This window comes from Desmodus rotundus, chromosome 7 (assembly GCF_022682495.2).
Source record: "Desmodus rotundus isolate HL8 chromosome 7, HLdesRot8A.1, whole genome shotgun sequence".
Taxonomy (NCBI): Eukaryota; Metazoa; Chordata; class Mammalia; order Chiroptera; family Phyllostomidae; genus Desmodus; species Desmodus rotundus.
In genome coordinates, this window is record NC_071393.1 from 90,439,341 (window position 1) to 90,462,217 (window position 22,877).

General features: G+C 35.0%; 1 protein-coding gene across 4 annotated transcripts in view; it reads right to left on the reverse strand.

Moving 5' to 3' along the window:
• Positions 1-22,877, reverse strand: part of ICE2 (interactor of little elongation complex ELL subunit 2) — a 55,304-nt gene that overhangs the window by 12,156 nt on the left and 20,271 nt on the right. For all 4 annotated transcript variants that reach the window (XM_045201391.2, XM_045201390.2, XM_024567762.3 and 1 more), the window contains 7 exons: positions 19,783-19,920; positions 19,082-19,198; positions 18,664-18,823; positions 17,286-17,467; positions 9,221-10,205; positions 8,334-8,509; positions 2,656-2,785 (listed from right to left, as the gene is read on the reverse strand). In XM_045201391.2, coding sequence (XP_045057326.2) covers positions 2,656-2,785; positions 8,334-8,509; positions 9,221-10,205; positions 17,286-17,467; positions 18,664-18,823; positions 19,082-19,198; positions 19,783-19,920 — 1,888 coding nt within the window. The remainder of the gene's footprint in view (positions 1-2,655; positions 2,786-8,333; positions 8,510-9,220; positions 10,206-17,285; positions 17,468-18,663; positions 18,824-19,081; positions 19,199-19,782; positions 19,921-22,877) is intronic.

A 22,877-nucleotide genomic window follows, 5' to 3' on the forward strand; every position in this document is an offset into this window, starting at 1 on the left:
CAGCATTATTTACAGTAGCCGAGATATAGACATAACCCAAGTGCCCATCAATAGAAGAGTGGATAAAAAAGCTGTGGTATGTATATACAATTGAATAATATTACTAAGCCATAAAAAAAGAACGAAATGTTTCCTTTTGTGATAGCACAAATGGACTTAGAGGGTACTTTATGTTAAGTGAAATAAGTCAGACACAGAAAGACAGTAATATGATTTTACTTATATGTAGAATCTAATGAATAAAATACACAAAGTAGAAACAGACTCACAGACACAGAGAACACACTGACAGTTGTCAGAAGGCAGAGGACCTGGGGGCTGGGTGAAGACGGTGAAGGCATGCAACAGCACGAACTGGTAGTTACAGAACAGCCACAGAGATGTATATTGTAGCATAGGGAATACAGCCAATGATATCGCGATAACTATGCATGGGGCCAGGTGGGTACCTGAAGCAGCAGGGGTACTACTCTGTAAAGTACATGATTTTCTAGTCACTTTGCTGTACATCTAAAACTAACACAGAATAACACCAAGTGTAAACGGTAATTGAAAAGTAAAAAAATTAGGTACAAATTACTGTGATTCCCAGTTGACAGATGCGGGGTACCACATAATGCACTAGAAAGGACAGGGGTCCTCCTGACACTGTGGTGATGCTTAAAGCTGAGCTCCTCTGACTGAATTGTTCGTCTGTGCCATTACATTACAACTGGTACTGTTTAAAAAAAACTTAAATGTTTTAATCGTGAATGTCTATTCTCTGTCAGTACTTTAGATTAAAGAGGATTTCAGAGATAAGTTTTCCTTTGGCCCTTTCCTAAAGTGGATGTGGATGGCAACTACTTGGTATGTGGGTGGACTGTTGGTATGTTTCATGGCTAGAGATCTTTCAGACAACACTGGAACTGTGGTCACTGGTAGGAAACTGCTACAATGAGCTTCTGCCACTGTGTCATGAAGGGAGAAGAGGGGGCTAGAGTATCACCAAGTAGTGCATTTAGCCACTTCCTTTTTGGGTTGAGCAGAAAGGATGAATCAATTATCTTATTAACACTTTCATAGAGTATGAAGACAAAATATTGGTTAACTGAAATATGGAAAAAAAATGTCCAGTATTTAACCTTTTTTTGTTTAAGCAAGAAAAATACACTCATAACATTGATTATATACCAGGAATTATGTTAAGCACTATGAGAATATAAAGTTTCATTAGATTCTTAAACTGCTTACCGTTAAATGGGAAGACAGGAAAGGTGTAAAATGTAACAATAAAGTAGAAAGCAACAAGTCATAAGAGCAGTAAAAAAAAAAAGACAGTGCACTGAGAGATCAGAAGACAAAAATGGCTTAATGGAGGAGCAACTTGAGATGGTTGGGATTGATTTGAAATTTGTGGCATTAGGCGTATTCCACTGGGAGGGAACAATGTCGATAATGATTAGTTATTCTCTGTGTGAAGTATGTTAACAGTACATGAACTCAGCTAACACAAATTAATTCCCTGCCTAACTACACACCCCCCAAAGACAACAAAGCAAAAACAGAGTAAAAAAATGTCATCAATATTTGAGATTTTGAAAATGTCATTATAATTTTTAAAACATTTCAAAATATATGCTTAAAGCAATTAAAAAGTACTTTTAAAGAAGCTCATTAGAAAACATCTATATTTCTAGTTAATTACACTGTTAAAGACTATATTTTAAAAATAAAATAATATTATTTACATTCACATACAGCTAAATAGATAGGTAATAAGAGGTAAATCGAAACATTTGATATCACTACCATTTAACTCTGGAGTAGGAATGGTGTTTTAATAAGAAAGGAATGGAACACAATCACAAAACTGAAAACAAAAAGTATAGGGTAGACATTTATAACTGAATTAAGAAGCATGTATTGACTTCCAGCCAAGATGGAGGTGTAGGTAAACACGGCTTGCTCCTTACACAACCACATCAAAATTACTAAACTATGAACCGTCAGAAATCGAGTTGAATGGAAGTCTGACAACTGTGAAGAAGGATTAAGAAGTACAAATAGGTAGTTACAGATTAGCCAGGGGGATGTAAGGTATAGGAAATGGAGTAGCCAAAGAACTTATACTCATGACCCATGGACATGAACAATCGTGTGGGGATTGCCTGAGGGAGTAGGGGGTGCTGGGTGGAGGGGGAGCAAAGGGGGAAAAATTGGGACAAACTGTAACAGCATAATCAATACAATATAATATTTAAAAAGTACTGTATTTTGCTGTGAAGCATGTGCACTTTTTTTGTCCAAATTTTTTAGGGAAAAATAAGGATGTAAATTATACATGGGTAGTATATCTCCATATCTCTATACTCCATATCTAACTAACTCCATATCTCTATAAATGTTTTTAATTCTTTTATTTATGCTTATGTATTAAAAGTGTAACTCTAGAAAATAATAATGATATCTGCATGCAAAATAATACCCTGGAATATGATGATCAGTTTTGTTTCCAAATATAAATAAATAAAAAACTGAATTAAAATATTAAAACTAAAGATTTTTTTCCTGAAAGTTTGGGCCAAAAACATGCATGCACATTATACACAGCAAAATACAGTATGTATTTACAAGAGAATGAAAAAGGAGAAGAAAGCCTCTCATACAACTTACCAACATAAAATGAGCAGTTGGAATGCAATAAACTCTCAGTCCATAAGCGACAAATTTCGCTTTCAGTCAGAGCTTCCGCTCCATAACAAGCTTGATACTCCACTTTTGGTAGAACATAAACTGGAAATTGCTGCAATGCAAGGTTATACTTTTTCAAACTTCCATTAATTTACTACTAACAGCACATATATTTGCCTATATAGTTTGCCACTTTCCAAACACTTTCAAGTAATTTTATTTGATCCTTTCAAATACAGTAGGATTCAGACAGAAAGATAGATGATGGAACCTTGGTAGATGGGGCAAGGTGTGGATGAATAAGAGATCCTGAACCACCCCATCCAAACCCATCCCGATCAACAACCCCCACCCCGGCCCCCATATGTACCCACCTGACTTCTGTCAGGGAATCTGACTGACAGCAGAAACCTTGGAACTGAGCCTGATACATAATTGCCCAAAGGTTAAAAACTAGATTCTGGGAAGGAATGACTGTGAAATATACTCAGGAGGATAAAAAACGATTTATGTTTTACCCCTTCAAAGCATTAGTCACATTGACATTATCAAGGCTAAAATAGTCTGAGCAGCTTGTTTTCATTCTATGAATGTATGAGCATTAATATCGACATTAACATCTGTGAATGCCATTAGCTTTATTAACATGAAAGCTTTATTCTAGACCCTTAGTACCTGGCAAATTATCCATTTAGAGTGTACTGGTCAGGACGCTAAATAGGTTAAGTAAAACAACTGTACCCATTACTGGTCTGAAGGAGGATATGTAAGGAAACAAATGCTTGTGAAATAACGTAACATTAGTCATGTCATCTCATTTCTGTCAAAGACAATTCTACTCTTAACAGCAGTGTCTTTAGTCCCAGCTGCAGGAGACAGACATGATTTATGGAGCTTAGAGAGATGTGGCTACTTATTACAATATTTTTGAAATTACACTACGTTGTCACTAATTATATACTTGAAAATATTTCATAAATGTTTCAGAATTCCTGATTTTCACAAAGAAGCAAATAAGGGCTTGGCACAATGGTTGTGGTAAGAACAATTCAAATCCAGTAAAACTTCTGTTAACAGGTTTGGTTCATATAATTACCTTTGAATGTTTCATACCCTAAAGTAATGTTTCTTAAATTTCAATGTGCATAGGAATGTGATCATGTTAAAATGTGGAATCTGAAGTGTAGACCAAGGTTTTGCATTTTTAACAAGTTGTTGTTCCAGGGGCCAAACTTTGAGTACTAAGGCCCCTTGACTTAAAAAGAAAAAGAAACATACATATATTTTAAATAAGATATATATATATATATAATGATTAGGATAATTTTATTGCTAAAGCATTTTATTATATAATAATTCTTCAGCAACTAGCAATTTCCATTTAAAGTTACTTATAGTTGCAAATAGTAGCTAAAGACAAAGAAATGAGGCTCAGAGTGTTAAGAAATTTTCTCAAGGACACACAGCCAGTTTACAGCAGGGTTCGAAAGGAACAATTGATAAAGAAGATTCCCCTTTTGAATCAGAAATAGATAACAGAGTTAAGATTTTTTTTTTTTTAAATAAAAGATACTACTGTTTCTGAAAAGAAAATACTTTGGAGAATTTTTTTTGATAATACTGCCATATTTGTAAAACTAACTCCTGAATCTGGTTTTAATTTCTGTATGTATTCTACTGCCATCTCCAGGAAGCCAAGGGAAAGAAAGTTAGAATATTTTACCTTAGTATTCCAAAATTAAAGTGAAAGTTTAAACGCAATAACAATTTTCTAACTATAAAAATTAAACCTAATATTTCCTTTCTCTCTTGATAGGTACTCCTATTCTCCCTAAGTGAGTTTCTTTTCTTCTTTTCTTGGTCTGTCTTTCAATTTTTCACATAAACCATTTAAACTTTTACATACATTCCTAAATAGGTAATTCATAGCTATTTCCTGGCATTGATCCCACTGGGTACATTCTACTCTTTCCTAATATTCAAGCACCTTCATTATCCTTATTCTCATCCTGGAATACCAATATAAGTTACAAAATAATTGGATCTATGATATATTATAGAAGTGTATTTGTATACCTGAAACCTATATAATTTTATTAATTAATGTCACCCCAATGAATTCAGTAAAAAATAAAATTTTGAATCATTTTAGAATACATCTCTTAGGAAATTTGGTTAACTGAGACATATAATAACACATAATATTAAATCATTCAAAGTTACTTGGTGTGGGTTTCATAACTATGTGTAGTACTCACTAAGTTCTAGCTTCACCTCTGGTCCAAATTAGCCCTCTTTATTTCATTCCATCATTTGAGACCAGCTGCTGTTCTAAGTTCTCTGATGTGTAGTTCTTATCAAACAGCGATTTGATGAAGAAGGATAAATGATATTGTAAACTAAAATCTCAACTATGATAAACAGAAAATTAAAGACCCAAAGAAGATGAGGTTCTTGTACATCTGAGGTTGAAGAGACTTCTAAACATATTTTAAAGCTTTCTCAAAAACAATTTGATTTTAAAGCAGGAAAAATTGATGAGGATGGATTCTAACCTAATTACAGTTTAAATGGTACCACTTTAAAATTTATCAAACTAGTGCCTCAACTTCCCTAAGTTCCCTCCTTTAACAACACCCTCCTCCTTCCTCACCCCTCATTTTTTTTTCATTTATTCAATATCTATTTATTGAGTTTCTATGGTATAAAACATTTGGGTGAAACAGAGATAAACAGGATATGATTCAAAGGAAACACATTCTACTAAAGGATTTAAACCATGTGTACTAAACTTGGTAAAAACTAAACCTTATTACATATATGATAGGTGCAATATAATAACTATTCACTGAAAATTTTTAAATTTTATTCTGAGTTTGACACAATCAGAAATATAAGGCTATTAGATATTCTTTGGGGCTGGACTGTTTGGATATATTTTGATGTAGAGTGAATTCCCTCCAATAAGGTTCTGTTCTGACATTTGCAAATTTCACTTCAGTCAAGTGAATAACAGTGTCTTTAACAGGAATTCAGGAATTAAGTAAGTATCCGAAGCATCCCTAGGCAATTCTTACTTAAGCGACCCTGGCCATCAACGGTTTCAGAGTACTGTAAGCTGGCAGATAAACACAAAGTGGTAAGGGTTCACAGGGCAGTGCAAGGAATAAGTTATCCCCCATATAAATCAGATAGTAAGTAAGAACTGAAGATATAAAACCTTGAGCCCTGGCCGGGTGGCTCCGTTGGTTGGAGCATCGTCCCACACACCAAAAAGGTTGCTGGTTCGATCTCTGGTCAGGGCACATACCTAGGTTGCAAGTCCAATCCCGGGTTGGGATATGTATGGGAAGCAACCAATCAATGTTTCTCTCTCTCTCTCTCTCTCTCTCTCTCTCTCTCTCTCTCAAATCAATAAATATATCCTCAGGCAAGGATTTAAAAATAACTAAATAAAAGTAACACCTTGAAAATATAATCCATAGCACTGACACTGTATGCATTTGAGATGTTTATGCTATGACCATTAAATTGATCACAGTTAAATATAGATGAGACAGGAAAAATTAGCAAATAAAGTAAAATCATTTAATACAGAGAATATTGGTATTTATCTAGGAGGATGTAACAGGGTGCCACCAGGACCCCCTCCAAAGAGGGGTTTGTAATGGGGTCCAGAACTCAGGGTGTCCAGAAAATATAAAAATATAGGATATCCTCACCCCCATAAGTCTGGATTGGGGATGGGACACATGGAGCAGGGCCACTGAGAGTTATTTTGCACATCAACAGTTGACCAGCTTCATACTTGATATGCAAAAATGGTTACTTTACATATCTACAACAGCTGGCTAGCTTCATAGATTTGTTAAGTAGCTGTGGACTAGCTCTGAGCCAGGGAGATAGGTGTAACTTTAACCCATGCTGTAACTGGGAAGCAGCTTCCCTTTTCTGCACTTTTGTGAGAGCCTAGAGATGGTTCGCTCCATGCCATGAGCCCACACCTGCCTGGACTAACTATGGCAGCCAAGAAAGACTGGAAAAATACAGGAATGCTGGCAGGTGTAGCCGATTGTGGGAGGATTCAGGAATGGGGTTGCAGAGGAAGATTCATGGGATTTAAACCCAGGCGCAGCATCCGTGCTGGGGTCTAAGCCATGTGGTTTTGGGGGGACCAAACACATGGTTTTAGGACTCCCTTTACCATGTGGCTTAGGAAGCAGGAAAGCAAGATGTAGCATCCATGCAGAGCTCTCTTAGCAGTTTGAAAGAATGCAGGAGAGACATTGCAGGAAGGAAAGGGGTGAAAGGACTCTTGCTCGTGGGCCATGAGAAGGTACCACGTGGGTTTAGATTAAGATCTCACACAGCTAATGGTGCTGGGAACGGAAGGAGGCCTGCCGGCCGAGCACAGATTACTGGAAAAAACTGGGAGCTAGCCGAGCCACGGATGGTATCCCTGACTGGCCTGACTGGGCAAAGGGGGGTAAGGAAGGACTGTGTGTGTTTGTGGGTGCTTTAAGGGTCTTTGAGTGTTTAGCAGTGGCATTCTGCCATTATTCTAAGCCTGTATAACTTTTGAATAAATAGTTCCTTTCCTTTTCACCCAACTCTTGCACTGAGAGCCATAATTCCAATTTCCTGGTGGCAGGCAAAGAATCCACAGTGACAGAGGGACCGTGTAACCCCCAGGTCCATTCTGTAACAAGGAGACGGATATCAAATGTACAGTTTTTTGTCCCCTTGAGTTTCTTTTATTGAAACAAAAACCAAAAACCAAAAAACACTCCCCCATACATTTAATTCAAAACCATTGGGTTTCTAAAATTTCTAGCCTAAAGTAGTGATGAAAATCAAATTATAAGTTAGGAATTTTATAAAGTGGTGACTGAGGATCCTTATTAGGTGGTAGGTTAGACATCAATACTTCAAAAAATATATACTATGACAAAGGTACAGGAAAGAAAAAATTCTCAAGAAAAATTAGAGACTTCATAACTTCTTACATGATCAATCATAATACAGAAGCTACTCTTTATTTACCAGAATTCAGTGGTCACACACACACACACAAATCAAACTAATTTGGAAGATACTTTCAAATCACAAGTGCAGAAAACTGCTGAAAGAGCCAATTAATGCAAACTGTAGCAAAAACTTTTTTAAGTAAGGAAAATATTAACATCAAACCTCAAAGAAACAACAGGGGAAAAAGAAAGAATGACATTTGGTCTCCTAACAATTCTGGGAAGACTTTTCAAATGTGTGTGAAAGCCTACCTCCACAATTTGGACTTCTAAAATGAGTCGAGAAGGTCCCCGAAGTAAGAGAGAAAGGGGTTAATATGTCACAGGGGAAATCCAAATTCACAGAGAGAACAGGAACTTATGTGCCAGTCTAGGTCAAATCTATGATGGTGTCATTTTCCACAAAGTTTGTTATTTCATGCAAGAACATGATCAGCATTCATGACTATTATATTTAACTAAACACTTTTCCTTATTAAAAATGTTTTCAGTATTTTACTAAAATTTCAACCTGGAAACACTACTAGAAGAATGATCAACAACTTAAAATTAACCTTCATAACAAAGCCATGTTCAATGTTGCTGATTACCGACGTATGCTAGTACACCCTAACTCCCCAGGTAACAACTTACTCTTCTGATTTTCTTCCGTTTTTTAGAACGTGGTCTGGTCTCTATCCTCTGGACACTGCATCGTACAAGTAACAACAGGTCTTGCAGGCTAAATAACTTGTAAACAAAATTTCCTTCCTGAGGAGCTACATATTCTGATGTATCTTCAACATAGTCCTGAAGTTCATATGGCAGTCCTTTAAAAATAATTATATTTCTCATTTTTATTTTAAAATACATTAATTGTTTACCTAGCATAATCCAAGATAAAACAATTCAATGATCTACCTTTAAATTTCTATCAACTTTAACTTTCTAGTTCATCTCATTTGACCATCACACCATTATCACTTGTTTACTTTTACTGGAACTGGAGCAAGAACTGAAATCCAAGCTTTAAGGTTCTTTCTTTTAACAACTACCTTAACTAACCCTAGACAAAGAGTAAGTTAGTGAGACAACATATGAAGTGAGAAGAAAAAGAGTTTTAAAAAATGTTACTCCTAACCTAGGCAGAGCTGAAGTGCAGCTTTGTATCTATTTCACAAAACGAGAAAGTACCAAACACCAAGAATAAATAAATTTTGGACTAATAAATGTTTATGATTATTTTTGATGCACTTCGCTTTCTCAGTTTGGCAAACGACATTACCTATAGCTTAACAGTCACTATACATGTTGGATAAACACAGGTTACAAAATCCATACAACTCTGGGTATATATTTAGAGAGGTTTGGAAGTTAAAATACTGATCACTAGATTTAAAAAATAATTTATCAATGACTATGTAAAGATTATAAAACAAGTTATAACAAAGAGAAAGTAGGGAATGAGAGAAAAAAAAAACTAAGGATAAGGAACAGGCAAAACAGTTAATATGAACTTTTTAAAATAAATATTGACTTACGTCCTTTTGGCTTCTGAAACGCAGAAGGCCATACAGTTTTTGGCCAGCTAGAGGTATCTGAAGGAGCGGAGGATTGTTCGGAAACAGGAGGTTGTTTAGAATTTTCCATATTCATTAAGGGCAATTCAGGTATCTTTCTGGAAATTGGCTTTAAGAGTTCATCCTGCATTTTTAAAATTTCCCCAACTGGATCAAATTTTTTGTATACTCGTTTAATAGGTTTTTTGAGAACACAGGACTCTTCAGAACTGCAAGTAGCATTAGTCTGGTTTCCTGAGGAAGAATTTGGGCTGGCTGGCTTAGAACTTAAATTAGAACCCACATCAACTGTTTTTCCATTACTATTCTTTTGACACTCTGTATCAATGATTAAACAGTCTTCATCTGTATCACTATTGCAAAGCATTGCATCATCAGTTTTTGCTGCTTCTGATATAACAGTCTTTTCCTTTGAATTGTCTGTGTTCCCTGGAACATTTAGTCTTTCACCAGCATACACAGGATCGGTAGCTATGCCATGTTTATCAGAGGTTTCGTTTTCTGCAGAGCTTCCTAACTGTAAGGCATCAGATGTTTTCGAGTCACCATCTTGCATCAGAGGCTTGTCAGAATTTCCTGATGCCTTCTCACCACATGGTACAAATCCCCGATCATCTTTATTTTTACACTCTTCAGGGCCACCGTCCACACCAGTCACCAGCTGTTTCTCCTTTTGCAACTGTTCCATTAGAATCTGAGATAAACTTCTAGAGTGAGCAGCAACATCTGCCGGTGCAGTTGGTGCCATGGGTGTGGTTGCTGCACTGGGGGCTACGGGAGTGTTTTTCACGTTGGGTATTGTGGAAGTGCTTGCTGGACTTGGTGACTTTGATGGTTTGGTGGTGGTTACTCCAAAAGTTTCGAGTTCTGTGACGTCATCATCAAAATCCAGATCCAAATTTTCAAGGGTCTCAATTTTTCGGCACTCATTAACTTCATTAGACATCTTAAGAAAGTATATTGGTAAACTATTAGCAAAAATTCCAGGCCACACCTCATCTATCTCTCAGTGCCCCTGCTCCTCACATACACAGTTCATGCTCTCTAAAAGCAGAAGTCTAATGGCTCTGAAAGGTTCTTGCTTAAGATGGCAATAAACTACTAGCAACTAACTTATTTAACCTTACATTCCCACTGAAATGTTGATGAAACACAAATTTGCCAAGCTGTGACAACACAGGAAATGGGAATACTTGTGAACTATCACAGCCCATGAGGAATTTCCACTAATCAAAAAATAGGACCACAAAGAAAAGAGGAAGGAAGCGGCTTTTCATTCACACCCATTCCACACACTCTTGCAGAGACACCTGGACTTAGCTGACAGGAGAAAAGCCTCTTTGCCACTGTGAAGGGTCGCCAGCCTCTGCGTCTGGTGCATCAATCAGTGACTTTTTTCTTTCTACATCTACTCAGGGAAAACAAATCTCAGTAACAGGAGGAGAAATGGACAGGAAGTGATTTTATTGTATTCTGGGACACAAAGCCATTGAAGCAGTAGTTTCTCATGTACTATTTTGATAATGGAAGAGCTTTAATTTATTCAGGAATAAACTGTCCTCTCCCCCAACCTGCAGCAGATCGCTCCTCAATCTGGCGTAGCACTTTAAATACATACCATGGAAACTTGGTTACAGCCTGGGCTACATATACCCGTTAGCTTTGCAGCTTAGGATTTGAGAAAGAAATCGTCTGACAGCAATTAAGTAGTGAGTAAGATCAACCTGTGTTAAGTTTTTTTAACCTCTCTGAACCTTAATTTCTTCATCACTAAAACAGTGATAATAGAGTCATCTTCTTGGATTTGCTCTAAGGATTAAATGAGAAATTAAATAGAAAGTTGCTTGTTATAGTCTCTGGCACATAGTAGCTTCTCAGTAAATGGCACCTCTTACTGAAATAAAAAGATGACTAGATTTAGTAGAAAAATAAAATTAAACTATATGCTATTTTATCTGACATTCTTTCACAAAAATATTGAAAAACAAAACCACAAGGCATAACATCAAGAAATAGAGACAGAATGGCAACATTAAGTGTTAGACAAAGCAGAATTCAATGCAAAATGCATTAGACAGGGAAAGGAGTCCTATGCGGAAAAAAAGAAGAAATCCATGATGAATAGATAGGGTCTGGTCATGAATTGTGACATGCCAAAAGCATCAAAATAGGTAGTCGAAACTTAAAAATAAAAAGAATATTTGACAGAAAAACTATTGTATTTGGTCAATGGTATACTGTCTCTAATATGTAAAATAGAGACAAAGTATGAATGAGATTAAGTGATTGAAAGAAATATATATAAATGACTGAAAGCATACATACAGACTACAAAGATATACCTTTTCCCTCCCAAGAATCCAAGGGGTATTTCCAAAGATGGACTATAAATTAATATTAGAAAAAAACATCAATATAGCACAAAGCACAATTTGCTAGGCATCATTAAGAAAAATGTAAACAAACAAAATATCCAAGCCCTTGGAAATAAAAAATACTCCAATTATTAAATGGATTAATAGGATAACAAATATGATATTTAAAAGCAAAAATTAGAACAGTAGACATTAAAAATCAGAAGTACCATTCATGGCATTTGCAAGAAATAAGAAAATAATATCATCATAATAAAGAAATTTCATAAATATAAAACCAAAATTTAATGAATTGGGAAACAATTCTCACAATGGAATTTAAATTAAAAATATCATTTATCTGTAAATAGTATGTATCCATAAATATTGTATAGCTATAAAAGGATTCTTCTATAAAATATCATTAATTATATCAGAAAAAGTTAATAATTTCCTAATGTTATAAAATGTCAGATCAAGTGTTAAAATTTCCCAGTGTGATGCCTTTTTACAATTGTTTATTGGAATCAGTATCCAGTTGGTTGACACATCTCTCAATTGTCTTTCATTTGTCAAATGACTCTCCTCATACTCAGCCAACTCCCTCATCGGCCAGATATTTGTAGAAGAAACCAGGTTAGTTATCCTGTAAAAATTTCTGCATTTTGGATTTTAACTTGTGCATTCCTGTGATGTCATTTAACACAGACTTATATCCTTGGAATTTCCTATTAAAATGATCTAGTAACTTGATCAGGCTCGGGTACCATTTTTCTTAACCTGAATATGTTACGTGTGGCACTCTGTGCTCCCACTTCAATCAGGAGGCTAATGATGTCTGGTTATCTTTCTTCTTGTGATGTTACAATTGATTTGTTGGTTCATCAGGTTTCATCAACTTAATCTATCCATTATAAAATTCCTCATTGATCTCCTAATGGTTTTAGCAGCTATTGATGAGGATCATTGCCTAGATTCACTATTTCATTAGGAGGTACAAAATGACAGTCATATTCTCTCATTACCCTGAAATATAGTTTGTACTGGGAAGGCAAGACAAATACTTGAGTTTTTTAAATCAGTTGTCAGAATAACAACTTCTTGTAGAAGCATTCTCTGAAGGTGACTAGTACTTTTTTGTAAGGTATCATTATAAATTCATGGATTTCAACATATTTCATACGTTTCAATCCACTGCAGTCATCCTGTATCATGGACAAACTGACACATCTCTGGCCAATTGGAAACCCTTCAAAGTTGGCCCGATGTCTTTTTGACATAATTCTAGTATTAGTATAGGGCATTAACTTCTTTGATTGGCATTTTTATCTCTTATGTTGAAATTCTTAGTTCTTAATATAAACATACTTATTTGCTTTATCATACTATCTAAGGTATTCAAAATAAAAATAGCAATATGCACTTTAAGATTTTTCAGTAGTTCTTTCTGATCTTAGGACATAAATCTCTAGGGCTGTACAGTCAAATTACCAAGTTTCTAATCACTTAAAATAATTCTCTGGTTAAACCACTGACTTGGTATACAGTGGATTCATTTGTTTCACTTCAGCTTTTTTAATATTTTAAAATTTGTTTTATAGACATGTAAAATATTTATATGGCTTAAGTTAAAACTGTAAAACAAAGAATACTCAGAGTAATCCAGCTGATAATCCTGCCTCCTCTACTTTGTTCCATCCCTCCTCCAAATAACCATTTTCATTAGTTTTAAATTTATTCTTCATTGTATTAATTTTCTTTTAAAGTATATGCAAATGTGTGTGTGTGTATACAGGGAGGGACAAAAGGTTTACAGTTGTTCGTATGGAAAGTGATACAGTAAATAGTAACACAAGAATAAACTGTTTCACGTACTCACAACTGTAAAGCTACTTTTGCTCCATCCTTTCTTCCTTCCTTAAATACAAAGTAGCCTATTACATGAAATGTTCTCTTCCTTGCCTTTCTCACTTAACAATACATCTTGGATATCACTGCATATAGCTGCACATCTAGAGTTTCCTCATTCTTTTTAATAGCTGCTTATTATGCTATTGAGAATGTTCACTTTATTTAATCAATGCCCCATTAAGGGACATGGGAATTGTTTCCAATCTTTTACTACTGCAAATAGTACTGCAATGAATAACTTGCATATACATTTTGTTCTTTTCCTGGTGTACTTCTGAGCTACATTTCTAGAATTGAGATTTCTAGAATGGACAGTTTTCACATTTTGTGGGTACATCTTGACTATAGATATATTACAGTAATTGCTTCTTTTTCCTCTAATACCTTTGTAAAAGCTTCCATCAACAGTCCTCTTGTGTTCTTCAGGTGTAAATGAGACGGGCTTTCCTGCTCCTATGGGAGAACCACTGTGTGGGGGGATGTGCCAGGAAAGCTTTCTTAGCTTCATGGCTCTCCGCTCATGCTTCATTGTTACCACAAAGTATGCATACATGTGGGTCCGTGTGGATGTGTGCGAATCTCGAGTATATTCTGACATCTGGTTCCTCTATTCCTCTCTCCTACAGTTATCTTAAAACTTCTTTTCTTTACTTTTAACGTCCTTGTTCTGGTCAATATGGACTCTACTACCAGTAATTTTTCCTGAGTGAAGGCGTTTGTCTTGGAAGAGACTTTGGCTGGTTAGTTTCTAGAGTTCTTAGTGCCCAGGTCATCTTAGAAATCTCTTAACTTCTTGAGTGCCCCTGCAATCACTTAAAATTAGAGCCTATTCACGTTATTTTCACTTTTGTTATTCTTCATTCCTCCTTCCATCTGGGATTATTTTCCTTGTGCCTCAAGAATATCCATTAGAGAGGGTCTACTGGTACCAAACTCAATTTTTAACAAAAAAGATCTTGTTTAATATGGTTAGAAAATTTTAGTAAATGGATTTTCTTCTTATCACAGTATATCATTCCACTGTCTTCTGGCTTCCATTGTTGTTGTTGAGAAATTATTTGTCTAACTCTCAGTCCTTTTGTTTCTCTGATGGCTTTTAAGGGTTTTTTCTTTGTCTCCAAGTATTGATTTGGTTCCAGTGTGTCTCTTACACCATCTTTCTGGGTGCAACTACACACGTTAGACATTCTCACTACATCCTCTTTTTGTTGTCTGTGTTACATTGTAGATGTAACACATCTACAAACACACCTTTCAAGCACATCTTTCAGTTTACTGATTCTCTCTTCAGCGTTATCTAAAGTGCTTTAATAACCTCATTTACAGAATTCTTTTTTAAATTAATTTTCTTTTTTATTGTTCAAGTTCAGTTGGCTCCATTTTTCCTCTCAACTGTACTTATTATATTTTCAATTTAAAATTTTTATTTAGTTCTTTTTCAAATGTTATTGGCTTTTAAAAGTTTCCAATTCCTCAGTGAAATTTTTAAGCATTAATATCCTTGAGTATTGTATAATTTAACAGAGTTGGCTAATAGCTTTTGATGGATAATTCTAAGATCCATTCATGTGAGTCTGTTTCTTTGGTCATTGTTTCTGATGGCTCTAGCTCGTAGTATCTGCATGGTCTTCTCCTATTTCTAGTTACCCATATTTTAAGAACTTATTTTAAAATATGCTATATTGTAGCCCTGGCTGGGTGGCTCAGTTGGTTGGAGCATCATCCCTTACACCAAACGTTTGTGGGTTTGATTGCTGATTAGGGCACATGCCTGGGTGGCAGGTTCAATCCCTGTGGGGAGGGAGGGCATTTACAGGAGGCAACTGATTGGTGTTTCTCTCTTTTTCCCTATCTTCTCTCTCTCAAATCAATAAAAACATGTCCTCAGGTGAGGATTAAAAATAAGAGTTAAAATATTATCCTGTATTTTTAAAAGTAATTCGCAGAAACAATTTGAGGCTCAAAATGACGTAAAGTTCCTCTAAGAATTATTTTCATTTGCTTTTGCTACATGTCTAGAGATACTAGTAATCTAAAGGCATCTGAATTCAAGTTCAAGGCTTGAAAACTCAAGCTACAATCTCTGAGAAAGCTGATTGTTTCTGGTTCACCCTTACTTTTGGGATGTCACCCTGCAGGGACCAAGCCTTTGATGAAAAACTGAACTGTGACTTTTGTCTCCCTGGTCCTGTCATGCTGCCAAAACCACAGTTTGTTTTCTGTGGTCTCTTCAGAACTGGTGAGTACCATCCAGGGCAAAAATAAAACATTAAAATTAAAAAAAAAACAAAACAAAACACTAAGTGAGAGCATTACCTCCCTGGGTTCTGTCTTCTCTGATATCCCAGCCCTGTAATTCCCTACTATCTTGTTAGCTCTTTGATGATTTTAAGAAAGAATTTTTAAATTTTTTTCAGCTTTAGTTGTCAGCAGTAATGGAAAAGATCCAAAAAATGTGGTCTGTCATTAATGAAAGGCGTTAGTTACTCTGTCAGATTTCATCCTTTTTAACCTACTTCATGTTTCTTCATAATACTTGTTACTTCCTGACATTCACCTCATATTAATATAAATTTTAGGTAGATTTCAAAATGTAAAACAAAAAAATTTAAGAAAAGTTGGAAGTGTTCTATGACTTATAGATTATAAAAATATTAAAAGACAAATAGCATAAAGAAAAAAACATATAAACACACATAAAACACAAAGAGCTCATACAATCCTTAAGATAGTATGAGCTCTTTCTCAGGCAGTAATAAAAAATGTTTTCCTATTTTATTTTCTAATTTTGTTTTCTCTCTCACTTTATTCATGTCTCTGTTCATATTTCCTGTCCTTGGAAAAGGCTTCTTGACCATGAGTCTCTAGAAATATTCCTATTTCCATCTCTTTTCCTTAACCTACTCTATTTTTCTGCATAGCATTTATTACTACCTGTTTTTTTTGCTATTGCTTTGTTAATTATCTGTGCCCTCCACCACTGATGTAAGCACCAGAAGAAAAGAGACTTTATTTTTATTCACTGCTGGATCCTCAGTATAGTATAGAACAGTATTATCAATAAACACTTGTACAACAAATGAAGAAAGTTTGGTATAAACCAAATGTCTCACTTTAATAATCATGGAAAAATATTTTAAAATACACAAAATAATAAAAGCTACTATTTATGGAGTGCCACACATTGTTCTAAATGCTTCACATGTATTAACTCATTTAATTCCAAATATTCCCATGAGTGAAATAATATCATGACACCCATTTTACTTATGAGCATAGTAGACATAGAGGTTATGTAGCTGGCTTAAGGTCACACAGCTACTAAGTATGCTGAAAAGGATTAACAGTCTGGCCAAATACTTTCTGTACCAATCAAATTCACCTGTTATTTTTCATACTTAAAAAAACTTAAATATAAATAAGAATAATTAAATAAAACTTCACCACAATTACCACCGCCATTGGCTGAGTTTTTTAGTACGTGTATACTGAACTGCTCAGCATTTTACATGTAAGGTCAAACATAATGTTTATTAACAATCTTGCAAAGTAGGTATTATCACCTTTTTTTTTTCCTAAAAAAAAAGGGGAAAAAATTGAGGCTGAGGGAAGTTAAATTACTTGCCAAAAGACTAGCTTGACCTGGGGTTCAATTTTAAGTTTCAAATTTTTATCTACCGATTTAAAGACCTATAATAAAACTTTAGGCTTCGATAGAATAAACAAATATATTCCCTTAAGAAATAAAAACAATTACATACATCCATTTCAGGTATATAGTCTTCTGGTTTGTCCATAAATACTGCAGAGACTGGAACAGATGTATTTTTGGACATCATGAATTTTAATGGAACTTCATGGAAGATTTGATTTCTCTCTCTCATTGTCAGTTTCTTTTGGGGAAGTGGTGAATTAATATAAATTACTTTAACCGGTTTTGAACCTTAAAACAGAAACAGAAAAGGGTGGTCAGTTTCTAGTAGTTAATTTAAGAAAAAAAAAACAGGATGTATAACAGAAGGATCACTAAACAAAGAGACACAGGATAGGAAAGTGGTAGCACAAGTCCCATATATTTGCCAACCTCAAATTAGAAAATCTTTAAAGTCCCTTAGAGATCTGAGGACCAGAGAATCAAACTGGCAAGAAAAGTGTTTTCTTTCTAACAGTTTTTAAAAAGGATTTCTGCTTTTATTGTTATACTTTCACCATCATTAATACTCAGTTCTTATAGGGTTATGTCTTCAAAAGGTGATAACACTTTTACCACAGAGAATATCTTGCATTTAATTCTAATTTGTAGTTTTGTTTCATTAGACACAGTCCTTCATTTATTAGAATTATATTGTTACATATAATAATAGTACTTCTGGAAGATAAGGAAAAATTATTAAATATGAACCAACATAGAAAGGGAATAATCTTTTTCTTAAAGGTTTTATTTATTTTTAAAAAGAGGGGGAAGGAGGGAAGAAGGGAGGAAGAAAGAGAGGGAGAGAAGTATCAATGTGTGGTTGCCTCTCACATGGCCCCCACTGGGGACCTGGCCTGCAACCCAAACATGTGCCCTGACTGGGAATCGAACCGGGGACCCTTTGGTTCCCAGCCTGCGCTGAATCCACTGAGCTACACCAGCCAGGGCAGGAATAATCTTTTGTACAGAGGAATTTACATGCAAATGTAATTTTACTGTCAATAGACTGACTAACCTACACTCATAAGTACAGACCTATTTTAATTCAGAATTCCAGTAACAGACAAGTAAATAAGTCCTGGAAACTTGCCCATTTGAGGCTGCCTAATAAAGTATTGTATTCCTTTCATTTCATTGAAAGATAAAGAACCTGACCATTTCATGTAATTTTGGTCACACTAAACCATAATTATTTCTCTAATATCTTTTAGTCCTAATACAAATGCAGGTTCTGTAGATCTAATAACTCATTTATCTCAGAGTGTCAATTCTATGGTAGCACTATCTATTTAAAAAGTTCTATTAAATGCAAACGTCAAACTTACATCCTCCTTAAATCAAAACTTACATTGTTTGCATTTGATAACTGCCTATAATTAGACCGCTGAAATAGAACCATTACAATCCTCTGTTAAGAGCATTACCTGACATGGCAAATCACAAACCTGCAACAGGTATTACTTGAACAGACACTGGAATTTCCCACTGCTCCTTGTAGTCTGGTCCATGATTATTTAATAAGGCAAATAATGACTGACTAGTTAGAGCTATCTGAGGGTGGTATCTGGAAACAAGCTTCTCTGCATTCGGATCTTTACTAATATCCTGAAAAACAACATAAGACTTGTTACTTCATTATGCTTATTGGAAATTTCTTTTTTTTAATTAATTTTTTATTGCATTTTTTCCTATTACCATTTAGTCCACGTATTCCCTCCTGCCCCCAACCCCGTGGAAATTTCTTTAATGACGTAGTAAGAAGAACTGAAGAAATTCAGGAAGAGGACTTCAGAATAATCAGATCACATGTACTTTGTTAGGTACAGAAGGTTACTTAAAGATCCCAAACTGCCTTCTACTTACATAATGCATAGCTGCCGCTGTTTGTTCGGGTGTCTCAATGGTAGACACGTTATCTTTTGACAGCTGTAACTTTGCAGGCATTGAGGAAAATACTGTCTTCACATATTTCACGCTACCCTAAACAAGAAAAAAAAAAATGTTTACTGCAAAAATCTTGATGCATTTTTTTCTAAGTATCCTTTCATCGTAAGAAACTTTGAAGTTAAAATTCTTCATTCTACTAAATGAAAATGTCAAATTTAAGCCTTCTTAAGTCAACACTTTCATGTTTGTGCTTGACAACCACTATATATATAAAGGGCCAAAGACAAGGGTGCCATAGACTTTCCCTGCCACTTTAAACTTTAACCGCACATTGTGAAGTACAAATGATCACAGGGTAGAGTAGAAGATCTAAACTATCCTCTTTACCACACTCGCATGATTGTGCATAAAATTCCTTTAAAAAAAATACGACTTGTTGCTTATATTCAGTTACATTAAGATGGGCACTAAGAAAAAAATCAAGAAATAAAGTGGGTAGTGACATTTTTAAAAATATCAAGTATTGGAATCCATTTAAAAAGGGACACATTTATACTGCATATTTTAAAAGTGGTATCTCGTTACCGTTCAAAATTTAAACACAAATGTTGTCTGTGTGAAATACAGATGATGTTTCAAACAAAAATAAGTACACACTTTCATATGGTAAACCTTACCAATGCAAGAAGAGTTTTTTCTAACTTTAATCCCATCTCTATTCTGAATGGGAAGAATCCCATTAAGCTGGTGACTTCATGGAGAGTATAGAATTCTGGATACTTTTTTACTTGGTCAATGCAAGCTCTTAAACTTTGCTAGAAAAGAAAAACCAAGAGAAATTCATTTGTATTGTACTTCTTTCTTTAATGATCTAACAAAAATAATTTAGTTACATGTGGCTATGTAATTATTCATTTCAAATATAGCTTCATTTCACTAATCAAACTTTTAACAATCCAGGTGTATATATATTCTACACTTGATGTAATCTCTTATTTTTCATAACAATTCTTTTATGCCTGATTTCTGAAAATACTGATATTTAATAATACTAAAATTAGCAATTGTATTAAAATTTAAAATTAAATAGAAGACATATTTCATATGTTATTTAAGAAACTGTCAAGGAAATAAAGCCACATGAAAATTTCAAACACTTTACTGCCATAAAAGCAGTTATATGATTAGGAATAAGTAATCCTAAAAAGACTGCCAAGCACAAAGAATTAACGTAGTTATCTTACATGTCATTCTAATCTACAACCAAAAAAAAAAAAAAGAGAGAGAAATGTTGTAACTAATTCAAACATGGAGCATTTTTCTTCTCTCCAAACCCTTTTCAAAATATTAATAACTTACCAGGAAATGTAATCAGGAAGGAAATAGACTCACAGCTTTACCCAACACCTGCCTTGTGATAACATGTAGATAACTCAAAGGAACACAGCAGTTTTGGGTGGGGGTGGGGTTTACAATTTTTAAACTACAGAGGCATCTCTTGTAAGTATTTGTTCTTGTCAATGAACCTAACCTGTTCCCTGTAGAATATACTTTATATCACAAAAGCCCTCAGTAATAAGAATGTCTTATGTGTATCTCCTTTCCCTTTAGACATTAATAAAATCTGTCGTTACAAATCAGTAACTTTACTACCGTGTGTCTTTTAATCTATAGTTTCATATCCCTGTCTTCCCCTCTTAATCCTCACTCCCAGCTCTTTCACATTTCCCCTTCCCTCCATGCTTTTCAATATTGCCCTTAATATTTAACTCAGAATACTATTTGCAACTAAGGCAGATGCATGTTAACATGGAAGAGCTGTTCGTTTTTTTAAACTCTAGCCCACTGCAAACTCCGATCAGTATACTTTTGTTCTTCACTGATGACACTGGTTAACATTCACCCCTGACATTTCTGTCCTTATGGCAGTCATTGTGAGAATGTGAACATGCAAAGTTACAAAAGAACTTCGTGACATACAGACCATTCTGGTTAGAGATTTACTGGCACATCTTTCTTGGTAAAATTGCTGGATGTCACAGTGCTTTTATCTGAGTTTTCCTTAACTCAGTAACTTAGGCAAGAGACACAGTCAGAGGAAAAATCTAAGACAATTTTACCCCTATACTCAATAGATTACATATTATTAAAGGTATTTCACAACTGGTAGATATTAAGCAACTAAAGGAACATTATATTTGATATACTTAATTAAAATGTTTCTTAACTAATAACTTATTTGTCTTTGAAAAACAGCTAAGAGTGAACAAGGAAGGTTAAGAGATTCAGGCTGTTCCCCATCATTCATCCCCTGAGTATCATTTAACACTCAAAATAACTTGAAAGTTAAATACCCCCAAACATGCATGCACACAATACAGATCTATCACTACAAAGAAAGGTGAAAATGACTATCTCCCTAAATTTTATTTTTGGGCCATAAAAAAATGGTATCATACACATATTGTTTTTAATGAAAATTTATATAGGATAACATTGGTTAATAACATTATGTCAGTTTCAGGTGTATAATTCTTTAATACAACACCTGTATATTGCACTGTGTGCTCACCACCCAGAATCTAGTCTATTTCTGTCACCACATATTTGAACCCCTTTATCCTCTTCTTTCTCCCACCCCATTCCTCTCTGGTAACCTCCATAATGTTGTTTGTTCTCTATGAGTTTGTCTGTCGCTTTCCGTTTTATATCCCACGTGTGAGGAAAACCATATAATTCTTGTCCTTTTACATCTGGCTTATTTCACTTAGCTTGATACTCTCTCAAGATCCATTCATGTTGTCCCAAAGAGCAAATTTCACTACTTTTTATGGCTACGTAGTATTCCATTGTGTATAGATATCACATGTGTTTCAAAGTTTAATAGGCACTTCTGGCAGTATTGTTGAACAGGTATCTTGAAGAGCACTCCTTTCCAAATAACACTAGATCCCAGATAAATTACAACTAGCAATTTTTATAGCACTGCTGGGCTCAGTAAAACAAGAGAATCTCCAAGGACCATAAATAATTAAAATCTTAACACCTAGAGGAGGAGCAGTGATCAGTAAGAAAATCCATAAAAGGTGAGGTAGCTTGAAAGCAAACGCCTTAACCAGCTCTAAGATCAAGCCGAGAGCTGAACATGAGCCTAGCATATTTATATTTAACCCTTGGAAAACAAAGATCTGAACAGATATTTGTACATCCATGTTCATAGCAGCATTATGCCCAACAGCCAAGAGGTAGAAGCCACTGAAGTGTCCAACCATGGGTGAATACATAAAATGTTCATACACATACAATGGAATACTTATTCAACCTTAAAAATGAAGGAAGTTCAGACACTTGCACAGCACAGATGATTCTTAAAGATACTAGGCTAAATAAAACAAGCCAGTCACAAAAAGACAAATACTTAAGATTCCATCATGACAGTACCTAGACAAATTCAGAAAGTATTGTACAATGGTGGTTGCCATGAGCTAGAAGGGGGGAATTAGGAGTTATCATTTAATGGGTGATACAGTAAGAAATACACATTTGGGCCCTGGCCGGCTGGCTCAGTGTTTGGAGCCATGTCCCATACACCAAAAGGTTGTGGGTTCGATTCCAGTTAGGGCACATACCTAGGTTGCAGGTTCGATACCCAGTTTCTCTCACATCGATGTTTTTTTCCTCTCTCTCTCCCTTGCTCTCTCTCTAAAAAATCAATAAACATATCCTCAGGTGAGGATTAAAAAAGAAAGACACATTTGGTCTTTGTTCCTGG